Below are 13,846 nucleotides of genomic sequence, written 5' to 3'. Positions count from 1 at the left end.
CATCTTAAACATTCCCTGTCCAGACCTTGAAGGAACTATTTCTCTAAAAGAACTTTGGTTTCTTTCAATAGGAAATGGTATTTAGAGGCTACATTCCAAGTACTAGGATTGCTTATTGCTCAAATTGACTGTCATTTGTAAGCCTTTTTAGTGAACAAAGCTCAGAAATATGTGGGGATTTTTGATCATGTCATTTAGATAATTCCCATGAAAATTCAGGATGAGAGATTTTACTTCACTTCATCTATCTTAGATTTGTGTTTTCTTTCTCTGATGTTGGAGTTCCAGTTTTCAATGACATAAATATAATTGTTTACAGTCTTGTGCCACTTAATGACATTTTGGTCATTAGTGCATAATAATGGAGCTAAAAAATTCTTGACACCTAGTATTTTTAATCTTTTTTGTGTTTTGATATGTTTAGATATATAAACATTTACAATGTTACAATTGTCTACAGAATTCAGTATAATAATATCTTATAGGTTTTTATCCCCAAAGCGATGATATACCATATATGAATACCTACGTGTGGAAATGGCTATATTTTCTAGGTTTGTATAAGTATACTCAATGATATTTACACACTGAAATTGCCTAAGATGTGTTTCTCAGAATTTATTCCCATTATTAAGCAACACACGACTATATTTATGTTGTTTAAAATACTTTCAGGAATGTATTCCTGAAATGAAATGAAATTCTCTTGTCTTTAAGCTATATCCCACTAAGGTATGTTTGAAATAATTCATTTCTGTGGTTTGTCACCAACATGATATCACAGGTTGTTTCATTTTTGCTTTCAATATTTAGGTGTTAATTTTTAAAGATTTTTTTATTTATTTTACAATTATTTAAATATTTAGAAGAGCCAAAGTTAATTTGTGAAAATAAGTTGTTTCTGTTTTCTGGTACTGGTGATTGAACCCAGGGCTCCTATCCACTGAGCCACATACCTAGGCTCTTTATTTTTTATTTAGAGATAGTTCTCACTAAGTTGCGTAGGGACTTGCTAAGTTGCTGAGGCTAGCTTTGAACTTGTGATTCTCCTGCCTGATTTTGAAAGAACTCTAGCTTTTGTCCCAGTTCTGTCTACCCTGATATTACTCTCTTTTATAGTTAACTTTTAAAATTTATTTCATTATGCATTCTGCTATTAAAAAAATAAGCAAATGAGAAAAGGGATATGCAGCTCAGTGGTAGAGCACTTGCCTACCACACAGGAGGCCATGTGTTCAATCCCCAGCACCATAAAAAGAAAAAGAAAAGCAAATGATTTTTACATCTAGCTATGATAGATTTATATAGGTACTGGCTTCACCTTCCCAACTGAAACAACTAAAATAAATATGAAAAAAAACCCACAAACATATAAAATTTTAAGATCCAGTAACATTGAAGATCAAGCAACAAAGAATGATTCTGGAAACATAAAGAACAAATGCTATGAGCTCTTTAGTTGCCCCAGCTTTTACTATGTTAAGAGATTCCCAAGCCATGACAAAGAAGGGGAAGTCAGGCAGAACCAGAGGATACCATGAATTGAGAGATGGTGCTGAGATTCCAGGAAAACCAAAGTGACTAGAATTCACAGGGTGGAGTACCAAAAGAAGGTTGCTACATTGAGAGACAATTCTGGAAATCTGTGAAAGGCTCTCTGAGTGTTCAGCAGGGTATTGATCTGCACATAAGTGTGATGAAACTGCTTAGCAAGTCAGAGAAACCATCTTAAGTGATTAGAAGGAACAGGTCTTAACACAGGGACCAGAATAGCACCTGGAAAAAACTATCTAAGGAAGTTGGGTAGAATAATCAGAAGGGTGTTACCTCGGACTGACTATTACAATTTATGTCATACCTAACAAATATTCAGACCCAAGAGAATCAAATTGTTTCCAGTAATTTAATTGTATACGAAATATTAAGAATAGTAATTCGTAATGTATGGCATCGATTCAAAGCTTACCAGGCATGCAAAGAAGCAAGAAAAATACATTCCACAATGATGAGGAGAAGAATCATCCAATCAAAGCCAACTGAGAACTATCGGAGATGTTAGAATGAGGTAATGGCATTTTTTAAAAAGTCATTACTACTATATTTCGTGTGTTAAAAAGGTAAAAAGAGATATAGAAGATATATTTTAAGAAAATCAGACTTCTAGAGTTGAAAATATATGATAAACACAGTGGATGGGATTAATGCCAGAATAAGCATTGTGATGAAATTGTTAGTGAACTTGAGGACATAGCAGGAGAAGTACCCCAAATGAAACAGGGAAAATTTCTTCTGTTAAAGAAAAGTGAACCAGAGCATCAGTGAGCTGTGGGACAGTTTCAAGTTGAGCTATGAGAGGTATTCAGAAAAATATTTTAAGAAATGATGGCCAAAAATTTGTGAAAACTGTACATCTGCAGATCCAAGATATTAAATGGGACTAGAGTACAAAAAGCATGAATAAAGCTATATCAAGGTATATTATATCATAAATAAATTGCTCAAAACCAGTGATAAAGAGCAATCTTAGCAGTTAGAGAAGACATTTATGTAGAGAAGAACTAAGGATGACATCAGATTTCTTGTCAGAAATTAGGCATAAGAGAATATAGTGGAGTGATACCTTTAATATATTTGAAGAGTAATAATGTTGGCCGATAATATCATGCCCATTGAAATATCTTTCTAAAATGAAGACTTGTACTGACATACAAGCTGAAAGAATTCACCTACACTTGCACCAAGACAGCAGATGGAAATAATGGAATAAAGGAGTAAAGAACACTGAAAATGGTGACTGTGTGCATAAATATTTAAAATAATTTTTCTTATTTGAACATTTTAAAAAGTCATTGACTGTTTAAAGACAAATATCAGTGTAGTATGGGACTTAGAAAACATGTAAAGTAAAATACATGACAACAGTATAAATCTCAGAAGGGTAGTAACTATTGTAATGTTCTTATTGAATATGTGAAGTAATATAGTATCATCTGAAGGTAGATTATGACAAATAAAAGATGTATATTCTAAACCCTGAAGCACTAAGATTAGAAAACAGAGTTATAGCTTAATAAGCCAATAGAGGAATCACTAAAAATACTGATAGTGGTATTTCTGCAAAAGAAGACAGAAAGAAAAGAAAAAGAACAAAGAACAGAAGGAACAAATAGAAGATTATATTAAGCTTACACCTATGCACGGCAGTAATCCTATTAAGTGGAAAGTATCTAAATACATCAGTTAAAAACAGAGATTGTCATATTGCCTAAAGAAGCAAGACCCAAATAGATGTCTAAGGGAATAACACTGTAAATAGAAAGACACAAAGAAGTCAAAATTAAAATGATTGAAAAAGGTATCTCATGTTAAACACTAGTCAAAGGAAATCTGGAGTAGCTACATTAAACCAAAAGAGGTTGTGGGGCAAAATATATCATCAGGACTAAAGAAAGTTATTTCCTAATGATAAACGAATCAGTCAAGATTATATAATAAACCTAAATGCTTGTACTTTTAATATTAGACCTTCAAAATACATGAAGTATCAAAATTGATAGAATTATGAGGAAAATGATGAATCCTATAGATTACATTTAGAGATTTCAATATCCTCTCCTCAGCAATTGGCAGAAAACGAAAAATAAAAGTAAGGTTGTAGAAAGTGTGAATGACATAATCAATCCATCCATTTGAAATTAATTGACATTTATAGAAAACCCCCAAGGAGCTTAGTGCACATGGAACATTTACCAAGATAAACTATATTCTGGATCTTAAAAAAATTATCAGTAAATATAAAAGTATTCAAAGTCAGGCAAAGCTTATTCTCTGAACACAATAAAATGAGAAATCAATAATGGAAAAATCTGGAAAATTCTCAAATATTTGAAAACTTAAGTGCCAGGCTGCTATCTGCTATCTATCTATATCTATATGTATATCTGTATCTATCTATCATATTTATATATTTGGTATAAATGAACAACACAGTATATTTATTTTTATGTGGTGTTGGGGATCGAACCCAGTGCCTCACACATGTGAGGCAAGCACTTTACCACTGAGCTACAACCTTAGCCCCCACTGCTAAATAATTTTTGAGTCAAATAAATCAGAGAAGAAATTCATATTTTGAGTTGAATAAAACTGAAAACAACATATCCATTTGTGCAATGTCACTAAAGTGTTATTGGAAAACTTATAGCACTACCAGGCCCAAGATAGCTTTATTAAAAAATAAGTCTCCAGTCATTGACTTAGTTCCTACTATGAGAAACTAGAAAAGGAAAAATAAGTTAATCTCCAAGTAAGCAAGAAAAAAAGATATAATAAAGACCATAAGTCAGTAAAATTTTTAAAAAAGGAAAATAAGAGAAAATCAATGAAACCCAAAGCTAGTTCTTTAAGATGAATAAAATTGATCAACATCTAGTGAGGGAAATAAAAGAGGAGACACGGGTTACCAATATTCGCAATCAGAGAAGGGATATCACTACAGATTTCACAGATACTAGACTGATAATGGGGATATTATGAACAGTTTATGTTAATTAACTTGACAATTTAGATGAAATGAAGAAATTCTATTTAAGCCACAAATTGCAAAAGTTCACTCAAGAAAAACAGACAATTTCATAAACCTTGTTGACTATTAAAGAAATTGAAGGTATAGGTAAAAACCTTTCTACAAAGAAAAAAATATAAGACCAAGATAGCTTTATTGGTGATCCAATTAACCTGTAAGGAAGAAATGATACTAATTCCTAATAGTAGTAGTAATACTAAACCCTTGTAGAATATTAAAGCAAGGAAATATTTCTCCTATGAATCCAGTGTTATCACTACACCAAACCAAGACAAAGATATAATAAGAAAAGAAAACCACATACCTCTCATGGGATCTCCAATGAATCTGTACAGAAATTCTAAACAAAAATTTAAGTCAAATACAACAATATGTAAAAGGAAAATACATCATAGACAAAAACTAGACGGATGATGGGGATTTATGTCAAGAATCCAAAATTTATTTAACATTTGAAAATCAATGAAATTTACCACATTGATGTACCTAAAAGCACAATCTTTGTGTTTAGCTCGAGAGATACAAAACAAGCATTTAAAAAATATAGCAGAGGGGGGAAATGTTGGGGAGTAATATTGGCCAAATTATATTGTTATTTTGTGTGCATGTACAAGTAGGTGACAATAAATCGCATCGACATGTAAAAAAAAATAAGCCCTGATTATTATTTAAAAAAATTTTTTAGATGTTGATTAACTTTTATTTTATTCACTTATTTATATGCGGTGCTGAGATTTGAACCCATTGCCTCACACATGCTAGGCAAGTGCTCTACCACTGAGTATCAACCCCAGCCCCTCAGCATTGATTATTGATGTAGAAAAACAAACAACAAACTAGGAATAGAAGGGAGCTTAAAACATCCTCTGAAAAAATGCAGCTAACCTCATACTTAATGGTTGATAATTGAATACTTTTCCCCAAGATCAGAAACCAAACAGAGATGTCTACTCTCATTACATCTATTCAGCATTGTACTGGGGTGCAGTAAGGAAATAGCTAGTATACTAAGGCAAGAAAAAGAAATAAAATGCACTCAGATTGGAAAGGAAGAAATAAAATTCTCTTTCTTTTCAGATAACATGAATATATATAGATACAATCTGGTATAATCTAGAAAAAAGCTATTGTAAGGTTGACAGATAAAATTTACATCTAAAAGCAATTATATTTTCTATATATTAACAATGAATAATTAGAAATTGAAATTTTAAAGATTTCCATGTACAATAGAATAAAAATATGAAGTATTTAAACATAAACGTGGCAAAAACTAAAATGTATATATTAAAAACTATAAAATATTGCTGATAGAATTTAAAGAGAACCTAAATGGAGAGATATACCTAATTTATGAGTCAGAAGACTAAGGTGTCCATTCATCCCAGTTTAATCACCAGAGTCAACATTATTCCAATCAAAATCCCTGCAGAGTTTTGTAGAAAATGACAAGCTGATTGCAACGTGGCTTCAAGACTTAATCTAGGGCTGGGGATGTAGCTCAGTGGTAGAGGACTTGCCTAGCATATGCAAGGTCCTGTGTTCAATCCCTAGTACCATACGAAGAGGAAAAAAAATATTCTAAAGCTACAGTAATCAGGATTGCAGACAAAACATATTGAAACAGAGCCAAGAATTCAGAGATAGATACACAATATATATGGCAACAGTCATTGACAAAGATGGAAAGACAAGTAGAGAATGGAAAGTTTTTTCAGCAAATGGTACTGAAATTACTGCATATTTATATGCAAAATATTGATCCATGCCTTGCATTAGACACCTGAATTAACTCACAGACTTAAATATTAAACTCAAAACTACAAAACCTCTAGGAAAAAAAATAAGAGAAAAATTTTTGTTGAACTTAGGTTTGGCAAAGATTTCTTAAATTTGACAACAAAAGCATTAAAAAGGATTTGACAATGTGGGATTCATCAAACTGAAACCTCTGTAATTCAAAATACACTTTGAAGTCAATGAAATAGACAAAACACAAGCTGGGAGGAAATTACTGTAAAGCATTTATCAAGACTTGCATCAAGGATATATGAAGAACTCTTAGAACGCATTAGAAAAAAATATAGTCCTGTAAAATAACACTTCATCAAAGAAGATAAACAGATAGTAAATACATTAAAAATGCTTGACATAATTATCAGGGAAATGCAATTTTGAAGCATAAGAGTTACCACTACACACTTATTAAATATCTAATATTAAAGACAATTGTGCTGAGTGGTTGGAGAAGAGATGGAGGAACTGGATGGGTACACATCTGGTGGGGATATAAAGTGGTAGAATCACCTTCTTAAAAAGGTAAACATACACCAGTCATATCCAACCATTCTTTTCCAAAGAAAAGATAAGTTATATAGCAATAGGAGGAATTTTATATCAGTGTTCTTGGCTATTTTATTTGTAAAAGCCCCAAACTGGAAAAAAATCCAAATGTCTATCAATAGATGATAGACAAATTGTGGTATGTACATGTAATGAAATGCTACTCAGCAATAAAAATAGATGATAGATAAACTGATGTAGATGAATCTCAAATTATGCTGAATAAGAGAAGCCATAGAAAATACAATATATTATCCCATACACATAAAACTTGAGGAATACAAAGCAATCTATTAAGATAAGACATTTTGCTGGAGGAATGGGAAAGTGGGGGGCAAGAAAGAAGGGTGACAAAGGGCAAAATTACCTAGAGAATGAGAATATTTTTGGAAGTAAAGGATGTGTATATTATCTTGATTATAATGGTGATTTCATAATTTCATGTTAAAATTCATCAAATTGCACACTTTAAATACATGTAATTTATTGCATGTCAGTTTTACCTCAAAGCTATAAGAAATAATATATTCATCTTTTTTCACTTTCTAAGATACAAATAGTATTCTATAAATATTTTTCTCTACTTCATTTTTAAAAAATGTATTCCGGAAACCAGCTCTTAGCAGTATTTAAAATTATTTTCTTTCTTCTTTGGTTTATTCAACAACTTTCATTGATGACGGTTGTTTCAGCCTTTTGTGACCATCTTGTATTGTTATAATTAATGCTTGAATAACATAGTTTTGTAAATACAAGTTTTAAACATTTGTTGTTGTATTCCCAGTATCTTTAGAAATTAGGGCTGGTGGACTATAGCTCAGCAGTAGAGCACTTGCCCAAGATACCCTTCCCCAGCACTGAAAAAGTTAAAAAAAAAAGTGGGATTGTTGAGTTAATAGGTAAATATATAAGCAGTTTTGGGAGATGTTGCCAAATCTCATTCATAAGGGTTGTATCATTTTGTATACTTATTAGCAGTGTCTGAGAATTTGTATTCCCCCACATTCTCTCACCTACTGAGTATGTTGTCAAACGTTTGGATCTTGCCAATGCAAGTGAGAAATGGTGTCTTGGTGTGGTTTAATTTGTATTTTGTTCATTATGAGCTAAGCAGAGCATGTTTCCATATGTTATAGCTATTTGCATTTCTTTTCCTGAGATCTGTTTATTTCTTCAGCCCATTTTTGTATAGGTTTGCTGGCCATTTTATTTATAATGTTCTTTATATTTCAGGAACATGATTCTTTGGACAATAATATGTTGCAAATATTTTTTCTCAGTTTGTCATTGTCAAACTGCGTGTGTGTGTGTGTGTGTGTGTGTGTGTGTGTGTGTGTGTAGCAGGTTTAGATACAGCCAGGAAAGATTTTTTCAATGAGGCAGGTTTTGCCCACTCATAATACATAGAAAATTTCACTTAATATTTTCTAGTACTTGTTTATTTTCTATTTTTACATTCATGTTTCTTATCCATTTGTAGTTTATCTTTTGAATAAGTAGAGAAAAATCCAATTTTATAATTTTCCATGTGGTAACGCTACTTATTAGAAAGTCTATTTTCCCCAAACTAACTTTTATTGTACCCCAAATGTCCAGTTGGTTCTGTTTCTGGATTCTCTATTCTGTCCCACAATCTCTATGTTCCTGGGCTTGGACGAGGGTACATGAATTAATTATATAGTCTGCCCTCCCTGTACCCTTCATTGCTCTTCTTTTTCAGTGCTTTCCTGCTTATTCTTGTTCTTTTGAATTGACTACATTCAATTTGATGACAGATTTTTAAAGATCCACAGATGTTCATTTTCTCCCCAAGTTAAATGTCCCCAGTTTCTTCAATTTTTAGCACGTGCTTTTCGGGCTATTCATGATTCTGTTTTTTTCCACAAGTCATGCAACCCTAAAATGTGGCATCCAGAAATGAAGCCACCTGCGTGGGGTGATAATGACATGATTCCTTAGGGTTAGGCTTTTTTAAAAAGAGTGTCATCCACAATTGGAGAAAGTAACAGGACTAGAGTGAGCAGGGAAGGAAAGCCCAGCAGTAGTCTTTTAGAAGGGAGCAGGAGAAGCTTCTCCTCTTCTGTCTGCACTTTTGGGGCAGGTAGGTACCTGGTGTCTCAACACGTTGACAAAAGGGTTTTGCTCTTGGAGGGGCTGGGAGGCCTGACTTTCTCCTTTTTCCTAGTCTCTGCCTATAATCCCCTTCTGCTAGTTCCATGGCTTCCTCCAGGGCCTTCTAAATCGCCGGTCCTCTCCTAGTTCCGGGGACAGGTGAGCCTCTTTCCTTCTGGAGTCCTTTCATTTGGACTCTTCCGCTTGGCTCTACTGGCGCTGTCCCCCACCGGGCTCCGCAGTTGGTTCTTCCCGCTCCCCGCCACGCCCCTTAGCATCCTCTGTCTGCTCACTTGCAGTTCACCGAGGGGCTTCCTCTGATGACGGGTTTCACGTGCCTTGGGCGGAAAGCGCCTGTGGTGGAGGAAGGCAAAGTTCACTCCCAGTACCCGCCCCCTGCGGTGAAAGAGAGGGTCCTGTGCTGTTCTGCAGGGAAGCGTCGCTTCCACTCAGCTGTCCCTACACCATGGACTCAGTACCTGCCACTGTGCCTTCTGTCACTGTTTCTCTGGGGGACCCAGAGCTCCTGGGACCCCTGTCGGGTGGCTGAGTTCTGGCAGAGTGGGTGCACTGACTGTCGTGGCGACGGAGAAATGGAGTGTGTCAGGCCCAAGGCAGGCAGGACGTGACTGTATCGTTAAGCGAGGCCGGTGAGAGTGTACTTAAGCTTTCCCCACTTGCACTTTTTTTTTGACGGAATAGAGGTGACAACCTCATGGTATGTTCTGAAATGCAGCCAACAATCCAAACAGCTAATGTTACTACAGGTCTTTTCCCTAAGGAGACTGCTGGGGAATTGGGCCCAAGTGACAGTTATCTCCTATTACGTGTAGAGGGCGGTGAAAACAGGGAAGAGTAGGCAGGTGTTTACTGCACTGCCTTTGAGCAACCATTTAAAATTAGGCTCTGAATTTTATAGAAGGATGTTAAATTCAGAGAAGTTTATCTAAGCCAGTTTTCAAGAGTTGTCTGAAATTACATGTCACGTATCTGTATATAAGAGTGGAATGGAAGTAAGATTTAAAATCTTATACATATATCGTCATTGTTTTTATTTGTTGCCATAAAATTAATTAGTTCTTTCATATATTTAAGTTTTGTCTTAAATGAATATTTTAAATTATAAAAACCAGGTTATCTAAGAGAAAAGAATGATCCAGAGGGATTCTAGCCAGGTGTTAGACAATGTGATGATATAGGGCCTATTACAAACTGGAAATGTATGCTCAATTTAAAGTATTTAGATTCGGGCTGGGGTTGTGGTTCAGTAAAGCGCTTGCCTAGCATACATGAGGCACTGGGTTCGATCCTCAGCACCATATAAAAACAAAACAATGTGTCCACCCTAAAACTAAAGATACATAAATAAATATTTTTAAAAAGTATTTAGATTCATTATACTTGAAAACACTGGAAGCGAACAAAAAATATGAGACTGCCAGTATCCTCTCTCTTGAAGAAGCTATTGGAAAATATTGAGGAGGTGGATTTCTGATGAGGAAGTTGGTTTAGAATTGCCATGATTCTTTGTGACTGTTTTGTTATAAATTTAAGGTTTCCCATTTCTTCTAATTTGTCTGTTTAAGCTGTTTACTACATTGCCTGATGATACTCAACCTGTGCCTGATTTTTATGGACTACCATGGAAGCCTGTAGTATTCACTGTTTTCTTTGGGATTGTATCCTTTGTCATTTTCTCTTGGAGAACTGCTTTTGTGAGTAAATTAACTTACTTATACCTTAGCACATAAGCACAAGGATTATTTTATATAGTCACTGCCCCCCCTTTTTTTCTTTTTCAATTGCTAAAACACAAAATAGTGGTTTAAGTCAAACTAACATTATAAAATAATTTAGTGTGGGTGCAGTTGGTAGAACTGGTAATTCTTACAGCCATCCTGACCAGTAGTTTCATATGTATCAGAAGTCTTAAAAGTGGGATAAAAGATGGGATAGGTTAGATAAATATCCTTTTATGTAGCATATATGTCTAGTAATCTATCTTAAAGAAATAACTATGCTTTGAAGATTTTGGTAATGTTTTTCAATGGAACAGTGTATTAGATTGAAGACTTAGCACAACATAATTCATTTAGGGGTTATTGTATGTTCGATTAGTGGAATAGTAGGCAGATTTATTTATTTCAAAGCTTTGAGGTACAGAAAATGCTCACAATTAAATGTGAAGTGGGAAAAAAAAGCAGAAACTAAGATTTAAATGTTGATGAACTGTATGTTAATATAAACATACAAACAGGGGGAAATGCTGCAAAGAAATACAGTAAAATGAGAAAAAGGAGATGATATAATTTTTCCAGTCTTTTATATAAATTTTTCCCAGATTTTATGATTTGATCATATGTACAGAAAATACCTTTTTATTTGGAAGTATAGATTATGTGTTGTCCAAAAATCCATTAAATGTTTTATTCATTAAGGTTTTTTTTTTTCCTGAGCAGAATTAGTCTATCTCTGTGTATGTGTGTACATATATGTATAAGTGTGTGTGTGTGTGTGTGTGTGTGTGTATATATATATATATGTGTGTGTATATATATATATATATATATACACACACATATATATATATGCGCTTATACATACTTATGTTTGTACTGTAGGTCATTCTGTTTCATAGTTATTTAACATAATTGGAAGAAAATTATTTTAGGTAAATGGACTTTGCATATGAAAAGCCTAACAGTTAAAGAGGCCAAAAACATTGGATACAAATCTTTTCAAATCTGAGTGTTCTTTTTCTGATTTCTTAATTATTTCAGACATATCATTGTAAAGATAAGTTTCCTCTCCTTGTACAATTGAGTGTAAAATCTCTTAAAAAGTATTCCCTTCTTAAATAGAAGAATTGTTTGCCTGGATTCCTGTGAGGAATTTTCTAATCTCATTGAACTTTTTCTCAGCTAAAAGTAAAAAGGAAATAGAAGGATAAAGAGAAGGGAAAAACATGAAAACATTTTATATTTCTCTCTCTTGTTTCTTTCATTTCAAGAACCCTGGTACCTGTTTCTCTTTTCACTAGGTTATGTGGGATGTGGTTCCTAGCTTGTTGCTCCTCAGTTTCAGCATTTGACTTTAAAACTTTAGTCTCCCTACCTTAGATGACTGCTTTTATGCTACTTCCCATTTTCCTCTGTTGTCATTTTGAGTAAAAGGTTAGCAAGGCTATGACATTAAAGAAATGTTCATTTTTTTCTGTGTTGGAGTTTTCTGAATGCAATTTCCTGTTACGAAGATCCCCTGGATGATCCGTGGACACATCTGAATATCCCATCACCATTTATAACATTTGAAAGGACAAGTAATATGCTAAGTTACAAAGAAATTTAGTGATGTTTTAAAAAAATTTCTGCTTAGGTTTTATTATCAGGTAGTTTATTGCTGTTTTTTGGAAACGATTGTTTTTGTCCTTTCCAGAATATGTTAATTGTCATTTCTCTTATTGCTTGTGCATTTTCTTCAAGCAGTCTTTCCTTTCAGATTTCTTGCTATATATTTAGTGGTTTGCAGAAATAAGATGATGTAGCCTCTTAGTTTCTAAATTCAGCCAATAGCCAAATTTAAATTGGAGTTCTAAGATGTTTTCTGGTGAGTGAAAGTGGCATATCTTAGTACAAAGATTATGCATTTAATATTGTTTCCTCAGATTTCTTTTGAATAGTCATTGTTTCTAGACTTTATCCTGGTTATTTAGAATTGTCAAGTAAATGATTTTGAGTATACACACACACACACACACACACATACACACACATACACACATCTTTGCTGTGAAATAAGGTACATATCTTAGTGTTTTTATGTCAGAGGCTATTTATGAAATATCACTACCAATTAAATTTAAAAGGCTTGTTAACCTTTACTTATTTTTAATCCTATAAATTATTATCCTGAACCAGAATGTTATTAAATTCTCACTTGGTTATGATTCTGACTGTTGTTTTAGGAATGCTGTTTCTATTGAGCAGATGTTTGACATCAAATTTAATCTTTTTTCTCTCTTCTAGGTAAAAGATAGAGTATATCAAGGTAAATTTTTAGGTTTCTTAAACTTGTAATAACCCTTTGTATTGGTGTTTGATGTGTGTTTTATGTATGTTAGAAGTAGATACAGTGACTTTTAATGTCTATTATCTTTTTAACCTCCTGAAAATTTTACTATTCCTAGGTTGCTAGCATGTATAATAGAGTAGATGATGATGGTTCCAACTCTGAGATAGGAGATAAAGAGGAGGAACAAATTGTGGATAGGGAGATGATGATAAGTTTTAATTTGGGGCAGATTAACTTTGAGTATTGATGTAATGCAGATGTATTACATTTGAAGAGTATTTCTATGCTAATGATTTAATCATGCATTAAGTAATTGAGTAGATAATTTGAAGAATGGTAATGTGAATCAGTATGTTTTCATTTCTGTTTTTCTTTGCAAAGAATTAAATGATTCCATTTTCGGAAAAGAAAGTGTTTTGAGAAGGGGGGAATATCAAGCTACAACACTTTACTGTATTTCCCATCTGTGAAATAAGCTTAAATTGAAATATCATTTTGGATGGGAGGGGTTCCTGGGATTGAACTCTGGGGCACTCTACTGAGCCACATCGCCAACCCCCTATATTTAGAGACCAAGTCTCACTTAGTTGCTTAGTGTCTCGCTCTTGCTGAGGCTGGCTTTGAACTTGGAATCCTTCTAGCTCAGCCTCCTGAGCCACTGGGATTACAGGTGTGCACCACTGCACCCAGCAAAATATCATTGTTCTTATATTTTTCTAAAATTCTAATAATTTT

The 13,846-nt window shown here is 33.7% G+C and overlaps 1 protein-coding gene across 13 annotated transcripts in view; it reads left to right on the top strand.

Moving 5' to 3' along the window:
• LOC144370360 (transport and Golgi organization protein 1 homolog) overlaps positions 1-13,846 on the top strand; it is a 175,923-nt gene that overhangs the window by 146,256 nt on the left and 15,821 nt on the right. For 12 of the 13 annotated variants that reach the window (XM_078031104.1, XM_078031103.1, XM_078031102.1 and 9 more), the window contains 2 exons: positions 10,627-10,755; positions 13,066-13,087. In XM_078031104.1, the coding sequence (XP_077887230.1) occupies positions 10,627-10,755; positions 13,066-13,087 (151 nt within the window). The remainder of the gene's footprint in view (positions 1-10,626; positions 10,756-13,065; positions 13,088-13,846) is intronic. The other variant, XM_078031105.1, reaches the window with a different exon arrangement.

This window comes from Ictidomys tridecemlineatus, chromosome 14 (genome assembly GCF_052094955.1).
Source record: "Ictidomys tridecemlineatus isolate mIctTri1 chromosome 14, mIctTri1.hap1, whole genome shotgun sequence".
Classification (NCBI taxonomy): Eukaryota; Metazoa; Chordata; class Mammalia; order Rodentia; family Sciuridae; genus Ictidomys; species Ictidomys tridecemlineatus.
The sequence above is the reverse complement of the archived record's forward strand: the minus strand, read 5'-3'. Positions and strand labels throughout refer to the sequence as shown.